Source organism: Monodelphis domestica, chromosome 2 (genome assembly GCF_027887165.1).
Source record: "Monodelphis domestica isolate mMonDom1 chromosome 2, mMonDom1.pri, whole genome shotgun sequence".
NCBI lineage: Eukaryota > Metazoa > Chordata > Mammalia > Didelphimorphia > Didelphidae > Monodelphis > Monodelphis domestica.
In genome coordinates this window covers 264621966-264636162 of record NC_077228.1, presented here as the reverse complement: position 1 = coordinate 264636162, position 14197 = coordinate 264621966, and the positions used below count along the sequence as shown (strand labels likewise).

The following is a 14197-nucleotide window of genomic DNA, read 5'->3' as shown; positions in this document are numbered from 1 at the left end:
CAGCAACCATGATCCAAAAGTCATTTGATTTGGTATTAGGATCAAAACTTAATTTCCCTTAATGTCTACTCTGCACACCAACTAGAATCCAAATTGAAGAAATGTCATTTACAAGCTTTCACACAGCAAAGACTTTCTCAATATAAAATTTGTGATACTAAGCAATGAAAACATCTCTTTAAAACGTTGCCAACCATTGAATCCTAAATCCTTGATTCCAGATCTGCCATTGGAAGGGGAACCCATACATAATTGCCAAGAAACAATATCCGTAGTAGAAAAACCAAGAAATGATTTAAAAGACACTCCCCTGGAACAACCCGACATTGAAATGTATACCGATGGTTCGAGCTGGATAGTTAACGGAGAAAGGTATACTGGAGCAGCAGTAGTAACACTAACAGAGACATTATGGTATGCGTCCTTACCAAAGCACGTGAGCACTCAAGGGGCAGAGCTAGTTGCTTTATTAAATGCTTTGCAAATCGGTAAAGATAAATGGGTCAATATTTACACAGATTCCCAGTATGCATTTTTCAGTAATTCATGCCACTGCAGAAATTTGGAAACATAGAGGATTTTTGACAAGTGCAGGTAAAGAGATCGCATATGCCAAAGTAATAAAACAACTTCTTGAGGCTGTACAACTTCCCAAGGAAGTGGCAATAATCCACTGTAGATCACACACAGGGGCTAATGATCGTGTGTCTTTAGAAAACCATAGAGCTGACATTATAGCAAAATTTGGAGCTAGAGAAGGACCTTTTCATGTATTGAATTTCTCAATAGTTGAACAGGACAATCTAAATGATGCCTATAATGAGCAGGAAATTCAATCATGGATAAAGAACTTAGGAGCAAAACAAATAAGAGGAATATGGTTTTTGCGACTAGGCAAGCCCATCCTGCCTAAAAATTTATTTTATCATGTGTGCAATGCAATACATGCACAAGGACACTGTGGAACCCAAGCTGTGATCGATTCAGTGAGACAATTTTGGACTGCACCAGGAATATCCTCATATGCCATAAGAATTTGTCAAAAATGTAAAATTTGTATGCAGTACAATCAGGGAGTTTATAAGACCAAAGGCTTAGGAGGTCGTCCCTTAGCATATACTCCATTTGAATGCATTCAGATAGATTTTATCAATATGCCAAAAGACAAAGGGTTTAAGTATTGCCTTGTCATAATAATCAGACTGACTAGATGGCCAGAAGTTTTTCCTGCCAAAAAGAACAATGCAGCATTTGTGGTCAAAATCCTATTAAAAGAAATCATACCTTGATTTGGGATTCCCTCAAAATTGGACTCAGACTGTGGAAGTCACTTTACTCAGTCAATATTAAATGAAATTTATAAAAAAAATCTAGGAATACAAGCAACATACCACACACTATTTCACACCCAAAGTTCAGGGCAAGTGGAAAGATTAAATAAAGACATTAAAACATTGATAGGAAAATTTTGTGCAGAAACACACCAAAAATGGACAAACATTCTGCCATTAGTTCTGTTCCATCTTAGAACACGACCCAGTGGAGATTTGCACATCTCTCCATTTGAGATGCTATATGGACACGCAATTTGGTAAGGAATGACTTGTAAACCAGCTTACATTGCCATTATAGGTGGAGACTGTCAATTAACAAAATATATACAAGCTTTACAGACAAGAATAGCATAATTGCATGAAATGGGCTTGATACAATAAACAGTACCACTGGATTACAATTCGCACAACATCAAACCAGGAGACATAGTATACTTAAAAAATTTCAATAGAAAATTGGCTACAGACATAAAATGGACTGGACCACATGAAGTATTGCTTACTACCCCAACAGCTATAAAAGTTGCAGGGAAAGACTCATGGTTTCACTGTTCCCACGTGAAACCAGAAAATGTTCAACATCACTGTAACAGACATTGAAGATAATTAGACCACAGATAGTGCTGAGAAATGGAAACAAAAACTGATTAACATAAAAATATAGCACAAAGAAATAATAATGACAAATAATTTTCAAGACAACTTCCCAGCCTAGAGGAAAAGCAACCCAGAGGAAAAGCATCCCAGAGGAAAAGCAACCCAGAGGAAAACAACTCAGAGGAAAAGCAACCCAGAGGAAAAGCATCCCAGAGGAAAAGCATCCCAGAGGAAAAGATTTTAAACCAGCCCAGAGGAAAAGCATCAAGAAAAGCTACTAGAGACAAGAAAGAAAGAGGAAAAGCTGAAATGGACAGCTAAGACTTTGAACTTTGTAAATTTATTTCTATAAGAAGAGGACAAATTGAAAATGAGACTTATATGTAAGACGGAGTGTGTTGATATAATAAAAGAAAAGTAATTTCACATATTAGGGAAATAGCATGCATCACTACATAACATGGAAGAAAGAAGAGATCCATCAGTCAACATGAGAAGTGGAAATCTGAAGAAACTTGATAAGTATTAATTCAACACAACACTATTAGACACAAAACACAAAATCACAAACTGACATATTGAGAGACCTTGTTTATATAAACAAGTGTCTGAAATTGTATTTATGCAAAATGTAAATATGTAAATAGTTAGTTCCACAAGGTCTTAGGCAAATAGAAATATGTTTCTATTTGATTGACATCATGATGTGGAACAATGTATATTGTTGTATCATATGTAAATAATTTCTATAAATAGTATATTAGTTTTAGTTAACTTAGAGTATTAGCACTAAGATTCAAATTTCTTATACTAGTTTTGTTCAATATTTATTGTACTGAATTTATTGTAAAACCCTAAAACTACCCATATCCAAACTTTCCTGCTAAGAATTACTTAGAGTACATTTACTAAATTGGTAACTATAATATAAATATGTGACCTTGGGAAGGTCACAACAAAAAAGGGGACAATTGTGGAAAGGAAATAAGACTGACAGTTTGTGGGGGAAGGGGCCAACTGGGAGTGGCAGTTGGGTCTTGTGACTAGCACTTCCTGCCATGTGGGGTCTGGCTTCTGGGTGTTGGAGGAGGTAGGAGCTTGTTCAGCCCAGTCTGGTGTGGTGTGCCACCTCTTCTTGGTTCAGCCGGAAGATTCAGGCCCAGTCGCTTCTGAAGGTTAGACCTGTTCTTGTTTGCTTTCTGTCTACTACTAAGATTTTAAAAAGACAAAACTGGACTGATATAGAGTAGATGGGAGTGGGAGAACCCTCTTCCAGCCTCTGGGGCCTGGCCTCAGGTCTGAAGCTGAGAAAAACTCCAATCCCAACTGGTTATTAAACTTTATATTATTTGAATTCACAGTCAGATAAGTGGACTATCTTTTCTGGTCGTAGAGGGAGCTGAACTTCAGTTCAGTCATTCCAGGACAAAGAGTCCTTATCAGACCCCTGCTGTTTCCTCTCAGCAGGGGGCATCTCCCTCCTTTGCCTCACCAGGCAGTATACCCTCTCTCCCCTTAATTCCTCATTACCCCATACAAACCTCCCATTATTATCTCAGTTTTCCAATTCCCATTTACCTTTCCCAATAAATATTACATGGATAAAGGAAGAATTAATGACTAAACAGATGAGGGCTAGAGAGAATTATGGGGAAGCAAAAGCATAATTTTGATTACATTAAATTAAAATGTTTTGCAAAAATAAAACCATTGCAATCAAGTTTAGAAGGGAAGCAGAAAGGTGAAAACAATTTTTACAGTCAGTTTCTCTGATAAAGGCTTCATTTCTCAAACATATAGGGAACTAATTCTAATTCATGAAAATAAGATACATTCTATAGTTGATAAATGGTCAAAGGATATTAACAGGTAGTTTTCAGAATATTAAATCAAACCTATAAATAGTTATATTAAAATTCTCTACTATATTAAAATTGCTACTGATAAAAATATACATTAAAACAAATCTGAGGTATCACATAACTGTCACATTGGTATGAATGACAGAAAGAGAAAATGGCAAATGCTAAGAGGATGTAGGAAAATTGAGACACTAATGCACTGCCTGATTGAGTTATGATCTAGTCTAACCATTCTAAAAAACATTTTGGATTTATTTCCAAAAGGCTATAAAACTGTGCATATACCTTGTTTCATCAATATGACTACTAGAACTGTAATCCAATGAGATAAAAAAGGGGGAAAGGATGTATAATATATATGATGCCAAAGAGTTGGAAATTGAGAGGATGCCCATCAATTGGGGGATGATTGGACAGGTTGTGGTGTGTGATTTTGGTAGAATACTATTGTGCCATAAGAAATCCTGAGAAGTGCAGTTTCAGAAAAACTAGGAAATCTTTACATGTACTAATGCAAATGAAATGAATAGAACCAAGAGAACACTGTATACAGTAACACAAAGAGTGTAGCATGATCAACTGTGAAATACTTAGCTATTCTGATCAAGAAAATGATCCAGGACAGTTCCAAAGGACCCATGTTGAAAAAATTATATTCATTTGCAGAGAGAGAACTAAGGAACTCAGAATGCAGATTAAAGCATATATTTTTTTAAAAAACCTTATTTATTTTGTGTTTTCTATCACAACATGGCTAATGTTGTGATATGTTTCCACATGCTCTTACATGCATAATTGAAATTAAATCACTTGCCTTCTCAAGGAGAGGAGAGATATGGAAGGAAGAGAGAGAATTTAGAAATCCTACTTAAAATATTAATTTTAAACATGTAACTGAGAAATGTTTAATAAAATAAATAAAAATAATTTTAAAATATAATTGCTTATCCAAGTTAAAAAAATTCTAATCACTTTTCAACATGGACATGGCTGAAAGGAATTTTAAGCTTCTCCTTAAGCAGAACTTCTTTTTAAACATTGGATAGCTAGATGATATAGAATGGCAAAAGAAGGGACTATTATTTGTCTGCAAGGACAAAGATAAAAGTGCCTGCTGCTTCTTTCTCACTGCAGACATATTTCTCTCATGGTACCTCCCAGAAATTATTTCAGAGGGAGACCCTAGAGGCCTTAACTGAAGAAATTAGAAAAATCTAACTTGAACAAATTTAACCTGCAGATGATCAGCTTTACTATTTCTTCCTCTAGCAGCCCTTACAATTAAATGTCTTGGCATTGATATTATGACTAGTAGAACTATCAGAAGTACTTGTCAGTTTTCCAACTGCTGTAGTTAAGACTAAAGCTTTTCCAAGAAGGCAGAGTTGCCTTTATCATATTAAGAGGGGTGAAGGGAATGGAAATAGAATTGGTTACTTCTTGGGGATGGTTTTACTAATTCAGCCAGTGGTGGTCTGATGTTTTTTTATATTCCTTCCAATTCTGAAAAGCATTTTATTCCAAATATTTTCTCTTATTGTGGAATAAGTAATTAGCATAAGGACTTTATTGTTGATTATTGCTCATGAAGGACAGAATCGGTTGTTTCTATCTGCAAAAACTATTTGTATAGCCAAGGGCAAATTTACCAGTTTTTTCTGTATTATGACATCTCTCTTTATTTGAGCTTTCATCCATCATTAGCTAAGCAACAAATAACAGTAATATTTGCTTACATATATTTTAATGATTACTACTTGCAGTTTACAAAATGCTCAACATTATTTCATTTAATTTTGTAATAGTGCAATGAGGAAGATAGAAAAGTATCATCCTCTCCATTTAAAAGATAGGAAAACTGAATCTCAGTAAGGTTAATGTGACTTCCCCGAGGTAAAACAGATAGTAATTAGTGGATAATGTTAGAAGGATGAGGAAAATGCTGGGAACAACTTTAAGTGCAGTATAAACATACAACCAGGAACTAGAGAACAAGGACACCTAGAATTGGAATGCCTACAAAAGGTCATGTATCGTGTTTCCAAGGAAAATATTTGGATCTTTGAAGGCACTTGAGTTATCCTGAGATATATCTGAAAATGAGTTGATTCCTGTTGACACCTAATCCTTAGTAGGCTTTGATTCCAAGGAGTCAAAATAACCTATCAGGTGTATTAGTCTGCTGAAAATGCCAATTGCAGGTTGGATTTAATGAAGAGGTACAAGAAAAAACTTCAGGAATGATTTTTGGAGTTGGAGAATTAAGTGAGATTTATTATAGTTTTAAATAAAAAATATGTTAACTATTATTCCCAGTTGTAATTAGAGTAGTTCACTAAAGGATCTATACCTGCAACCAGTATCACACAGTGATACCCTAACAATTCTTGTAAGCATCTTTGACAAACAAGACCTGACCTCTAGGTCCAAGCAGTACAATCTATTCTCTCTTCCAGAAAACCATTTTTAAACTATGTGCAGTTTATGTTAAACTGTTTGAACTAGTATGTCACCTTGCCTCTTCCCATGTCTCCTTTTTTCTGTTTATTTCTAGTATCCTCAACCACTCTTCAAACAATATGCCTAAAAGTAACACTCTTTTGCTTATCATCATCCTTCATAAATTAAGATGCCTAGATGGAATACAGTGCTTTAGATATGGTACAATCAAGCCAAAGGCAGTGGGACTACCATGTCCTTTTTCGTGGAAGATATAGAATTATAATGCAGCAAAAGACAATAATATAATTTTGGACAACTACATTACTCTATAAATTCATGAGCTGAGTAAGCATTCTACTAAAACCAAAAACTTATTGACTTGTCTAAATATGCCTAACCAATTAAGATAATTCTGTCAAATATATATATACATATATATTTTATATAGCCATATTGTGGAAAGCACTAGTCTAGATGCTGAGAGAGTTATAAAATTTAAATATGCTCCATCTTAGCTTCATAAAGATATATTTTATAAAATGATATGCAATATATACAAATAACTTTGATATGTAATAATGTATAAGATATAAAAAGATAAGCTCATTAGAGGTAAAAAATTAGGTGCTATATGATGTCTCTGGAGAGAGATCAGCATTGACTAGTGGTGTAATTAGGGGGTGGTATAATTAGGGAAGACTTCCCAAAGGAAGTGGTATTTCAGATGGGATCTAAAGGAGAAATAGGAATTCAAAATTTGTCTAATAATATGGAGTTTCAGGAACTGGTAACAGATTGAATAGATACAGAGGTGATATAATACAGAACACATTAAGACTGGAGAGTAACAATGTAATTAGAATAGCAACTACTAAAGTAAACTAGGGAGACAAAATTCTATAATCTAAGCCTAGGAAGGTTGGAGTTACTCCTCAATCTTGGGTTAATAAGGTAGTATTTGACTTTAAAGAAAATAGATACTTTGATGAAATGATGATGAATGAAATAAGTAGAATGTGGAGAATATTGTTCAAAGTAACAGCAATATTGTGAAATAATCAACTGTGATAGACTTAGCTACTCTCAACTTTACAATGATCCAGGATGATTCTGAAAGACTTATGACAGAGAATGCTACCCACCTCCAGAAAAAGAACCGTTGGAGTCAGAATATATATCAAAGCATATGGTTTTTCACTTTAGTTTATTTATATTTGTATTTTGAAGTTTTGGTTTTATATGATTATTCTCACAAAAATGAATTATATTGATGCATGTTTTACGTGATAATGTATGTACAACCTAGATTGAATTTGTTTGCCAGATCCCAGAAGGAAGAGGATATGGATGGAGGAAGACAATCTGTATTACATAACTTAAAAAACTTAAGTAGAAATTTGTTATTACATGTAATTGGTAACATAAAAAATAAAAATAATATGAGTAAAATGAACACAAAAGGCACTTTGGTGAGGTTTTCAGCATAAGTCATGTGGCCAAACCAATACCACTATGGTGGTGGTAGTGGGAACAGAAGGCAAAGAAAAGATTAATAATGCTATTGAGGCATAATCAACAGGAATTAAGGAAACTGATTTTATTTAGAAAGCAAAGGAGAAGGGGGGGGGAAGCTGGGTAGTTCAGTAGATTGAGAGCCAGGCCTAGAGACGGGAGGTCCTAGGTTCAAATCTGGCCTCAGACACTTCCCAGCAATGTGACCCTGGGCAAGTCACTTAACCCCCATTGCCTAGCCCTTACCACTCTTCTGCCTTGGAACCAATACACAGTATTGATTCCAAGATGGAAGGGAAGAGTTAAAAAAAAGTGAAGGAGAAGGGAAAGTCAATATAACATCAGTGTTTCAACATTGGAAAATGCAAAGAATAGTTTTTCATTTCATAGAATGTTGGGCAAAGAGAGAACATTTTGGGTAAGTTGAAATCAGACTAACGATGTGAATTCAGATGTTTTATTATTTTCCTTAACCTCAGTTTCCTCTCTGTTAAGTAAAGACACAAGATTTTATAGTTCTCTAAAGTATATTTTATTTCTGACATTTCTTGGACCTATGATTATGTGAAGTTGTTTCTAGATATTGAGGAATTATCAATAATATGGCATGGTAATGAAATCACTTGCATGGGAATTAAGAAAAGGAGCTAGTTTAGTGTAGCTTTATTATATTGTCCTAAGTTTTACTCATATATCCACTATAGAAAAAGAGACAAATATTCAGGTAATCTGATTTAAATTTTCTTGTTTTCCCATTTTATAATGGTTTAAGGTAGCTTTCATATATAAAAAGAAATTTATAGACATAAAAGAATACAAAATGTAGCCACATTATATACCATAATGTACACTACATAGCTGATACATTATAACAGTTGACAACATTAAACTGCAATGTAGATTCGTAGTGGCCAATTAGGAGAGACATGAAAATCCAATTATACTCATCTCTGGTTAAGTCAGTTTGGCAGTATTGAGTTGAGTCCTTGGTATAAGAATTTAAGAAGAAAATTAAGTATGTTCATATGTATTCAGAAAAGGGTGATTAGGGTGTTGAAAGAAATAGGAAATCAGACCTTAATAAGATGAGGCAAAGGAACTGGGGAATGTTACTTTGAATGGAAGACATTTTCTGGAAATGATAGTTTCTCCATTATTTGAAGAATTGTCATGTAGAAAAAGCATTAGAATTTTTACACTTAGTCCCAGAAAACAGAACTAGAAAAACAGGCGAAAATTGTAGATATGTATTTCTGCTCCTTGGAAAGACAAACTTGGTAACAATTAGAATTACCCAATAGTATAATGATTGTCTACCTATCTTAGTTGGTAGGAGATTTTATATTGTATTGGAGATTAATTTGGAGAGTAACTTCTCAGGAACATTATTAAAATACTTTTTCTTTAAATATGAATTATAATGCATAACTGAAGTTTTTCAGTTTTAGATTCTGTGATTCTAGTAATAACATAATTGCCCTTATAACCTGTCAGTCTATCTCTAATCTATTTATGTATCTGTCTCTATGTTTTTGTGCATCTATTTTTATTAAAATTATATCTTAGTAATCTTTGCAAAAAGGGACCTATAGATATTGATCTCTTTGTTAAGACCTTTTTTCCTATGAATTTCTATGTAGCTGAAAGCATAAAATTGAAGCTATCATGATGTGCAGGGATTTAGGTTTATGTCTTAGTTGATTCATGTCAAGTTTCCTATCACACTGTTTTTATAGAGTCTTAAACATGCATAGTAGATGCCTAATAATTAATTTGATGAATTGAATATGATTTTGGTATCTCTTTTTATTCATGCAGTACTCATCCTATCAGTTTATAGATAAATTTCTAACCTTTATATGTGTAAATGCTTCTATATTATTTTAGTGTTTAAAACCTGTTTATTAGCTATCATTGTATTAAGCTGCATTACCCATCTCTGTGAAGTACCTATCCCTGAAGATTTCTGTCATTCTTCCCACAGGATAGACAATAGGAAAGATGAAATTGAAGGGACTCATGATTTAGGTACAATGGAAAGGACTAATAAGAGTAGCCCAGTGGGATTCTCCCTATTGGGCTTCTCTGATTGTTTTCAGATGGATGTGGTCATCTTTTTCATCACCTCCAATTTTTACATCTTGCTTTAAAGGATTAGTAGGAGTTTAAAGGCTGAAAGTAGAAAACATTTCAGAATTACGAAGCAGTGTGAACAAATGTTTAGAGGGGGTAAAATATAAGGCAAAGGGTGATGTTATTTATGAAAAATATATTAACCCTAGCTATTGATAGAAATTTGTATTAACCAATTATTGATAAAGGCTGTGGTCAGGGTTTTCAATTGAGTTGAGATGATAGTAGGTAAAAGATGACTGATTCTAGCAGTCGGAAGAATTCTGCTCAGACTAAATATCTATACAACTATTTTATGTATAAAATTCAAGGAAAGGGAGAGGAAAAGGAAAAAAAAAGGTAGGGAAGTATTTCATATATATATCCTAATCTAATAAACTCTATAACTAACCCCAAATTCTAGCTTGCAAAAGCCTTCTTCTTGATAGCCAAAAGACAATCCTCCTTATTCTATACTAACTAAATTTGCAATTAACTATCTATCGTATCACTAAAATAAGCTTTATAAGCAGTAATATATAAACTGGATTTCTTCCTTCCTCACCTCAGATTGTTGAAATTCTCACTTCACTCAGCAGTAACACTATAGTGTTGCCTATTGGCGAAACAGAGGAACTGCAACCACTCTTCTCTCTTGTCTGCTAGGATGTTTTCCAAGAAATACCAACAGATTTTCTTCATCTCACAGAACAAGCTCTTTGAACCACCTTCCTTAGTCAGGAAAATCCAAAGAGTAAATTCTGAATCCAACTGCCTTTCCCAAGACTCCTTGGGATCATTCTCTTTCCATCATCCCTTTTTGAGATTCTTCTCTGTCTTAAAGAAATCCAGCTCATTCAAACTCAGCTCTCTATTCATCTATTACCCAACCTATGAATAATCCTTTATTGCTTACTTAATTAACAAATACTCATAACTGTGGTGTGGCAGAGTAGTCTAGTTTGGTTCAAATATAAACCATAGGAATAAAACTTATTAAGCTTGGGAGATTGTTGAAATTGTTAAATGTCAAAGTACTATATAGAAACATTATAGGTTTATTCTAAACCCTCTGAACATTCATTACAATAGTATAAATTTGTTATATCTCTTGTTCAAGGTTTTCATGAGAGGAGAGAAATGGCTAACTGCATTTATGAATAAAGATATTTATTATTAAAGCATGTGTATGATGAATTGAAGAGGGAGAGAACAGACACATGACTGGACTTCAGACCCTTAATGAGAAATCAGAAATCTAGCATAAAAGGCCTTCACTTCTGTTGTGCCTGTGGGAACAGAAAGGAGATATGAGAGATCGTGTTTTAACTGAATGGAGAAGCCTTAGGAAATGAGTAAGTATAATAAATAGGGAGAGGGATGTTAGTATAATATCAGTGTTTAATTCAGGAAAATTTCAGTGAATGTTTGCACTCCTGACAAACAAGAATAAAGGATGAAGGAGTTTCATATTGACCTTGTAATCAAATATCTGTGAAACTGAAAGTATTTCATAATTGCCTTTAACATCTATTTCCTTATCCATAAAATGAATGATTTAGAAGTTCTCTTCCACTTCTGAAATTCTTTGGATCTATGACTCATTGAAGTTGTTTCTAGATGAGAAAAAGGATAAGGAGTTAAGGCTGGTACAGAGATGAAAACAAAGAGAAATAAAAACTGAGAACAACTGAGTTGATTGTTTCACTTTTACGTTGAGCAATTATGCTTAATAGAAAAGAACTCATTTTCAGCCATTTCATCTTAAATTTTGTTTACATGTTTTCAATTTATTTTTAAGCAATATCATGAAAATTACTACATTCATAAACATGAAATATTACACAGATATGAGAACAAGGATTCTTTTCAAATTTTACCAATAAAATCAGTTTCCAGAATGAGTGAGATTATAGTCTCACTATATTCTACCCTGTTCAGAACATAGATGGAATATTGAGTTCAGTTAGAGGTTCACCTTCTAAGGAAGAAATTAACAGATTAATTTGTGTTCAGAGAATAATGACCAGAATGGTGATAAATCATCTCATTAGTAGATATTTGGTTCAGAGGAAAGGTGTTTTGGTGACATTATAACTTTCTCCATTATGTGAAGATGTCATTGGAAGAGAAATAAGACTTAATCTGCATAGCTTCAGACAGAATTAAGACCAATGAGTAGAGACTGAGGAAGTAGATCTGTAATCTAAAAAGAAAAGCTTGCAAACAATTATAACTATTCAGTGGTGGAATAACCAGTCTAAATGAGTGGCAAGTTTTACATTACTGAAAATTTCCAAATAGTGGTTGTATATGCATATACAAAGGATTTATTGGATATATATTAGACAAGCTTTTTTCAGGTATGAGCTATATTAGGTTATCTTTGAGATACCTTTAAACCTTGAGATTCGGTGATTCTAGTAATAATAGTGATAATGATTACAATGATTTTTTTATATCTCTCAATTAATTGTTGCTCTATTTCTGTCTTTTTTTGTGACTCAATTTATCTATAAACCTCTATACCAATTTCTCTGCATCAGTAACAATAAATAATGATATCTTCATCAATCTATCTTTTGGTCAACATGTCCATTTTCTGAGAGAGCTGGGATATAGAGAACAAAGCCACGTAGGTTGAAATCTGACACATATTAGTTATATAATTCAGGTCAAATGAATTAATCTCTAGTCTTTTAGAGAACTCTAAATTGCAAAGAACATGGTGACTTCCATTGATAGAACTCTGGATTACCAAATAAACAATAGATTTAGTCTCCATCCTAACTAAGTACCTTGCTATCTTTAATTTTATCTATGTCTATGTTCATTGACCTGTCAAAGATCTTATCTAGAATTTTTCTATAGTTCCCAGCCCATTTATCCTTTCTTCCATCTTTCCTTACTTTAAGATATGGAAAGAGATTAATTTAAAAAGTTTGTTGGATTATTTCCTTTGCCTAATTCTTTGCAAAAATCTCATGCTGTATAACAAATCTTTCCATCCTATCTATTGAGGGATGCACCCAGTGACTCTGTACTTTGGTGTCTGTTAATTATCTTGTTTTCAAATCACCTATCTGCTTATTTAGTCAACATGCTACTAATATAGAGGTAGTCTATGTATCATTGAACTTTTTTGGCATTCTTCCCACAGAATGAAATAAGAGAAAGATCAATGGGAGAAGAATCACTGTTAAAAGGCAATGGAAAGATCCAATAAAAGCAGTTCAGTAGGGTTCATATTATTGGGCTTCTCTGACCAGCCCCAACTGGAAATAGTCCTTCTTTATGTTGTCTCCATCTTTTACTTCCTGACCCTGGTGGGGAACACAACCATCATTCTGGTATCTTATCTGGACCCTAAACTCCACACTCCAATGTATTTCTTCCTCTCTAACCTTTCATTCCTGGATCTCTGCTTCACCACCAGCATTATTCCTCAGATGCTATGGAACTTTAAGGGTCCTGATAAGAGCATTACTTACGTTGGTTGTATTATTCAGTTTTTTGTGGCTCTAGGGCTAGGTTGCACTGAGTGTATTCTCCTAACTGTCATGGCTTATGATCGTTTTGTTGCCATTTGTCAGCCCCTTCACTATGCTATTATCATGCACCCAAGGCTTCTCAAACAATTGGCAGCTGTGAGCTGGATCAGTGGTTTCCTAGAGTCCTTGGTTCAGTCAAATCTAACTTTTCATTTGCCTCTTTACAGTCATCACAGGCTGGATGATTTTATGTGTGAGGAGCCAGCCTTGATTAAGATTGCTGCTGTGGACACCACCTTCATAGAAACTGAGATTTGCATAGCCAGTATCCTCCATGTTATGATACCCTTAGGTCTTATCCTAGTCTCCTATGGATTCATAGCTAGGACCACATTGAGGATAAAGTCAAGTGGAGGGTGGAGAAAGGTTTTGGGAACATGTGGTTCCCATTTGGTGGTAGTAACTTTATTCTTTGGAACAATACTTGTTGCCTACATCCAACCCAAAAAGAAATATACCCAGAGTCAAACCAAGTTCTTCACCCTCTTCTATACTGTGATTACCCCTACTCTTAACCCCATCATCTACACCTTGAGGAACAAAGATGTGAAAGGGGCACTGACAAGGTTGCTGGGTTGAAACTAAGGTTCTGAAGAAACATAGACTAAGAATAGGTAAATATTTGATTCTATGACTTGGTAAGGTACATCCACATGTGCTCCCATTTCCTTCTAAACTCAGCATTAAATCACTTCTGTCAAAGGCATTATTTCCAAAATGTATAATTCTACCTTCCCAGAGCCATTGTCATACATGATCTATGTGATAAAATATACTCCTAATTGCC

General features: G+C 34.2%; 1 protein-coding gene across 1 annotated transcript; it reads left to right on the top strand.

Annotated features, from left to right (window-relative positions):
- Positions 1-13068: 13068 nt before the first annotated feature.
- On the top strand, positions 13069-13989 carry LOC100023046 (putative olfactory receptor 2B8). Its single transcript, XM_016429695.1, has one exon. It carries the CDS (start codon positions 13069-13071, stop codon positions 13987-13989), a length of 921 nt encoding a protein of 306 aa, XP_016285181.1.
- Positions 13990-14197: the final 208 nt, after the last annotated feature.

Coding starts and splice junctions, on each gene's coding strand:
- LOC100023046 (XM_016429695.1), top strand. CDS start 13,069: ATGGAAAGATCCAATAAAAGCAGTTCAGTAGGGTTCATATTATTGGGC.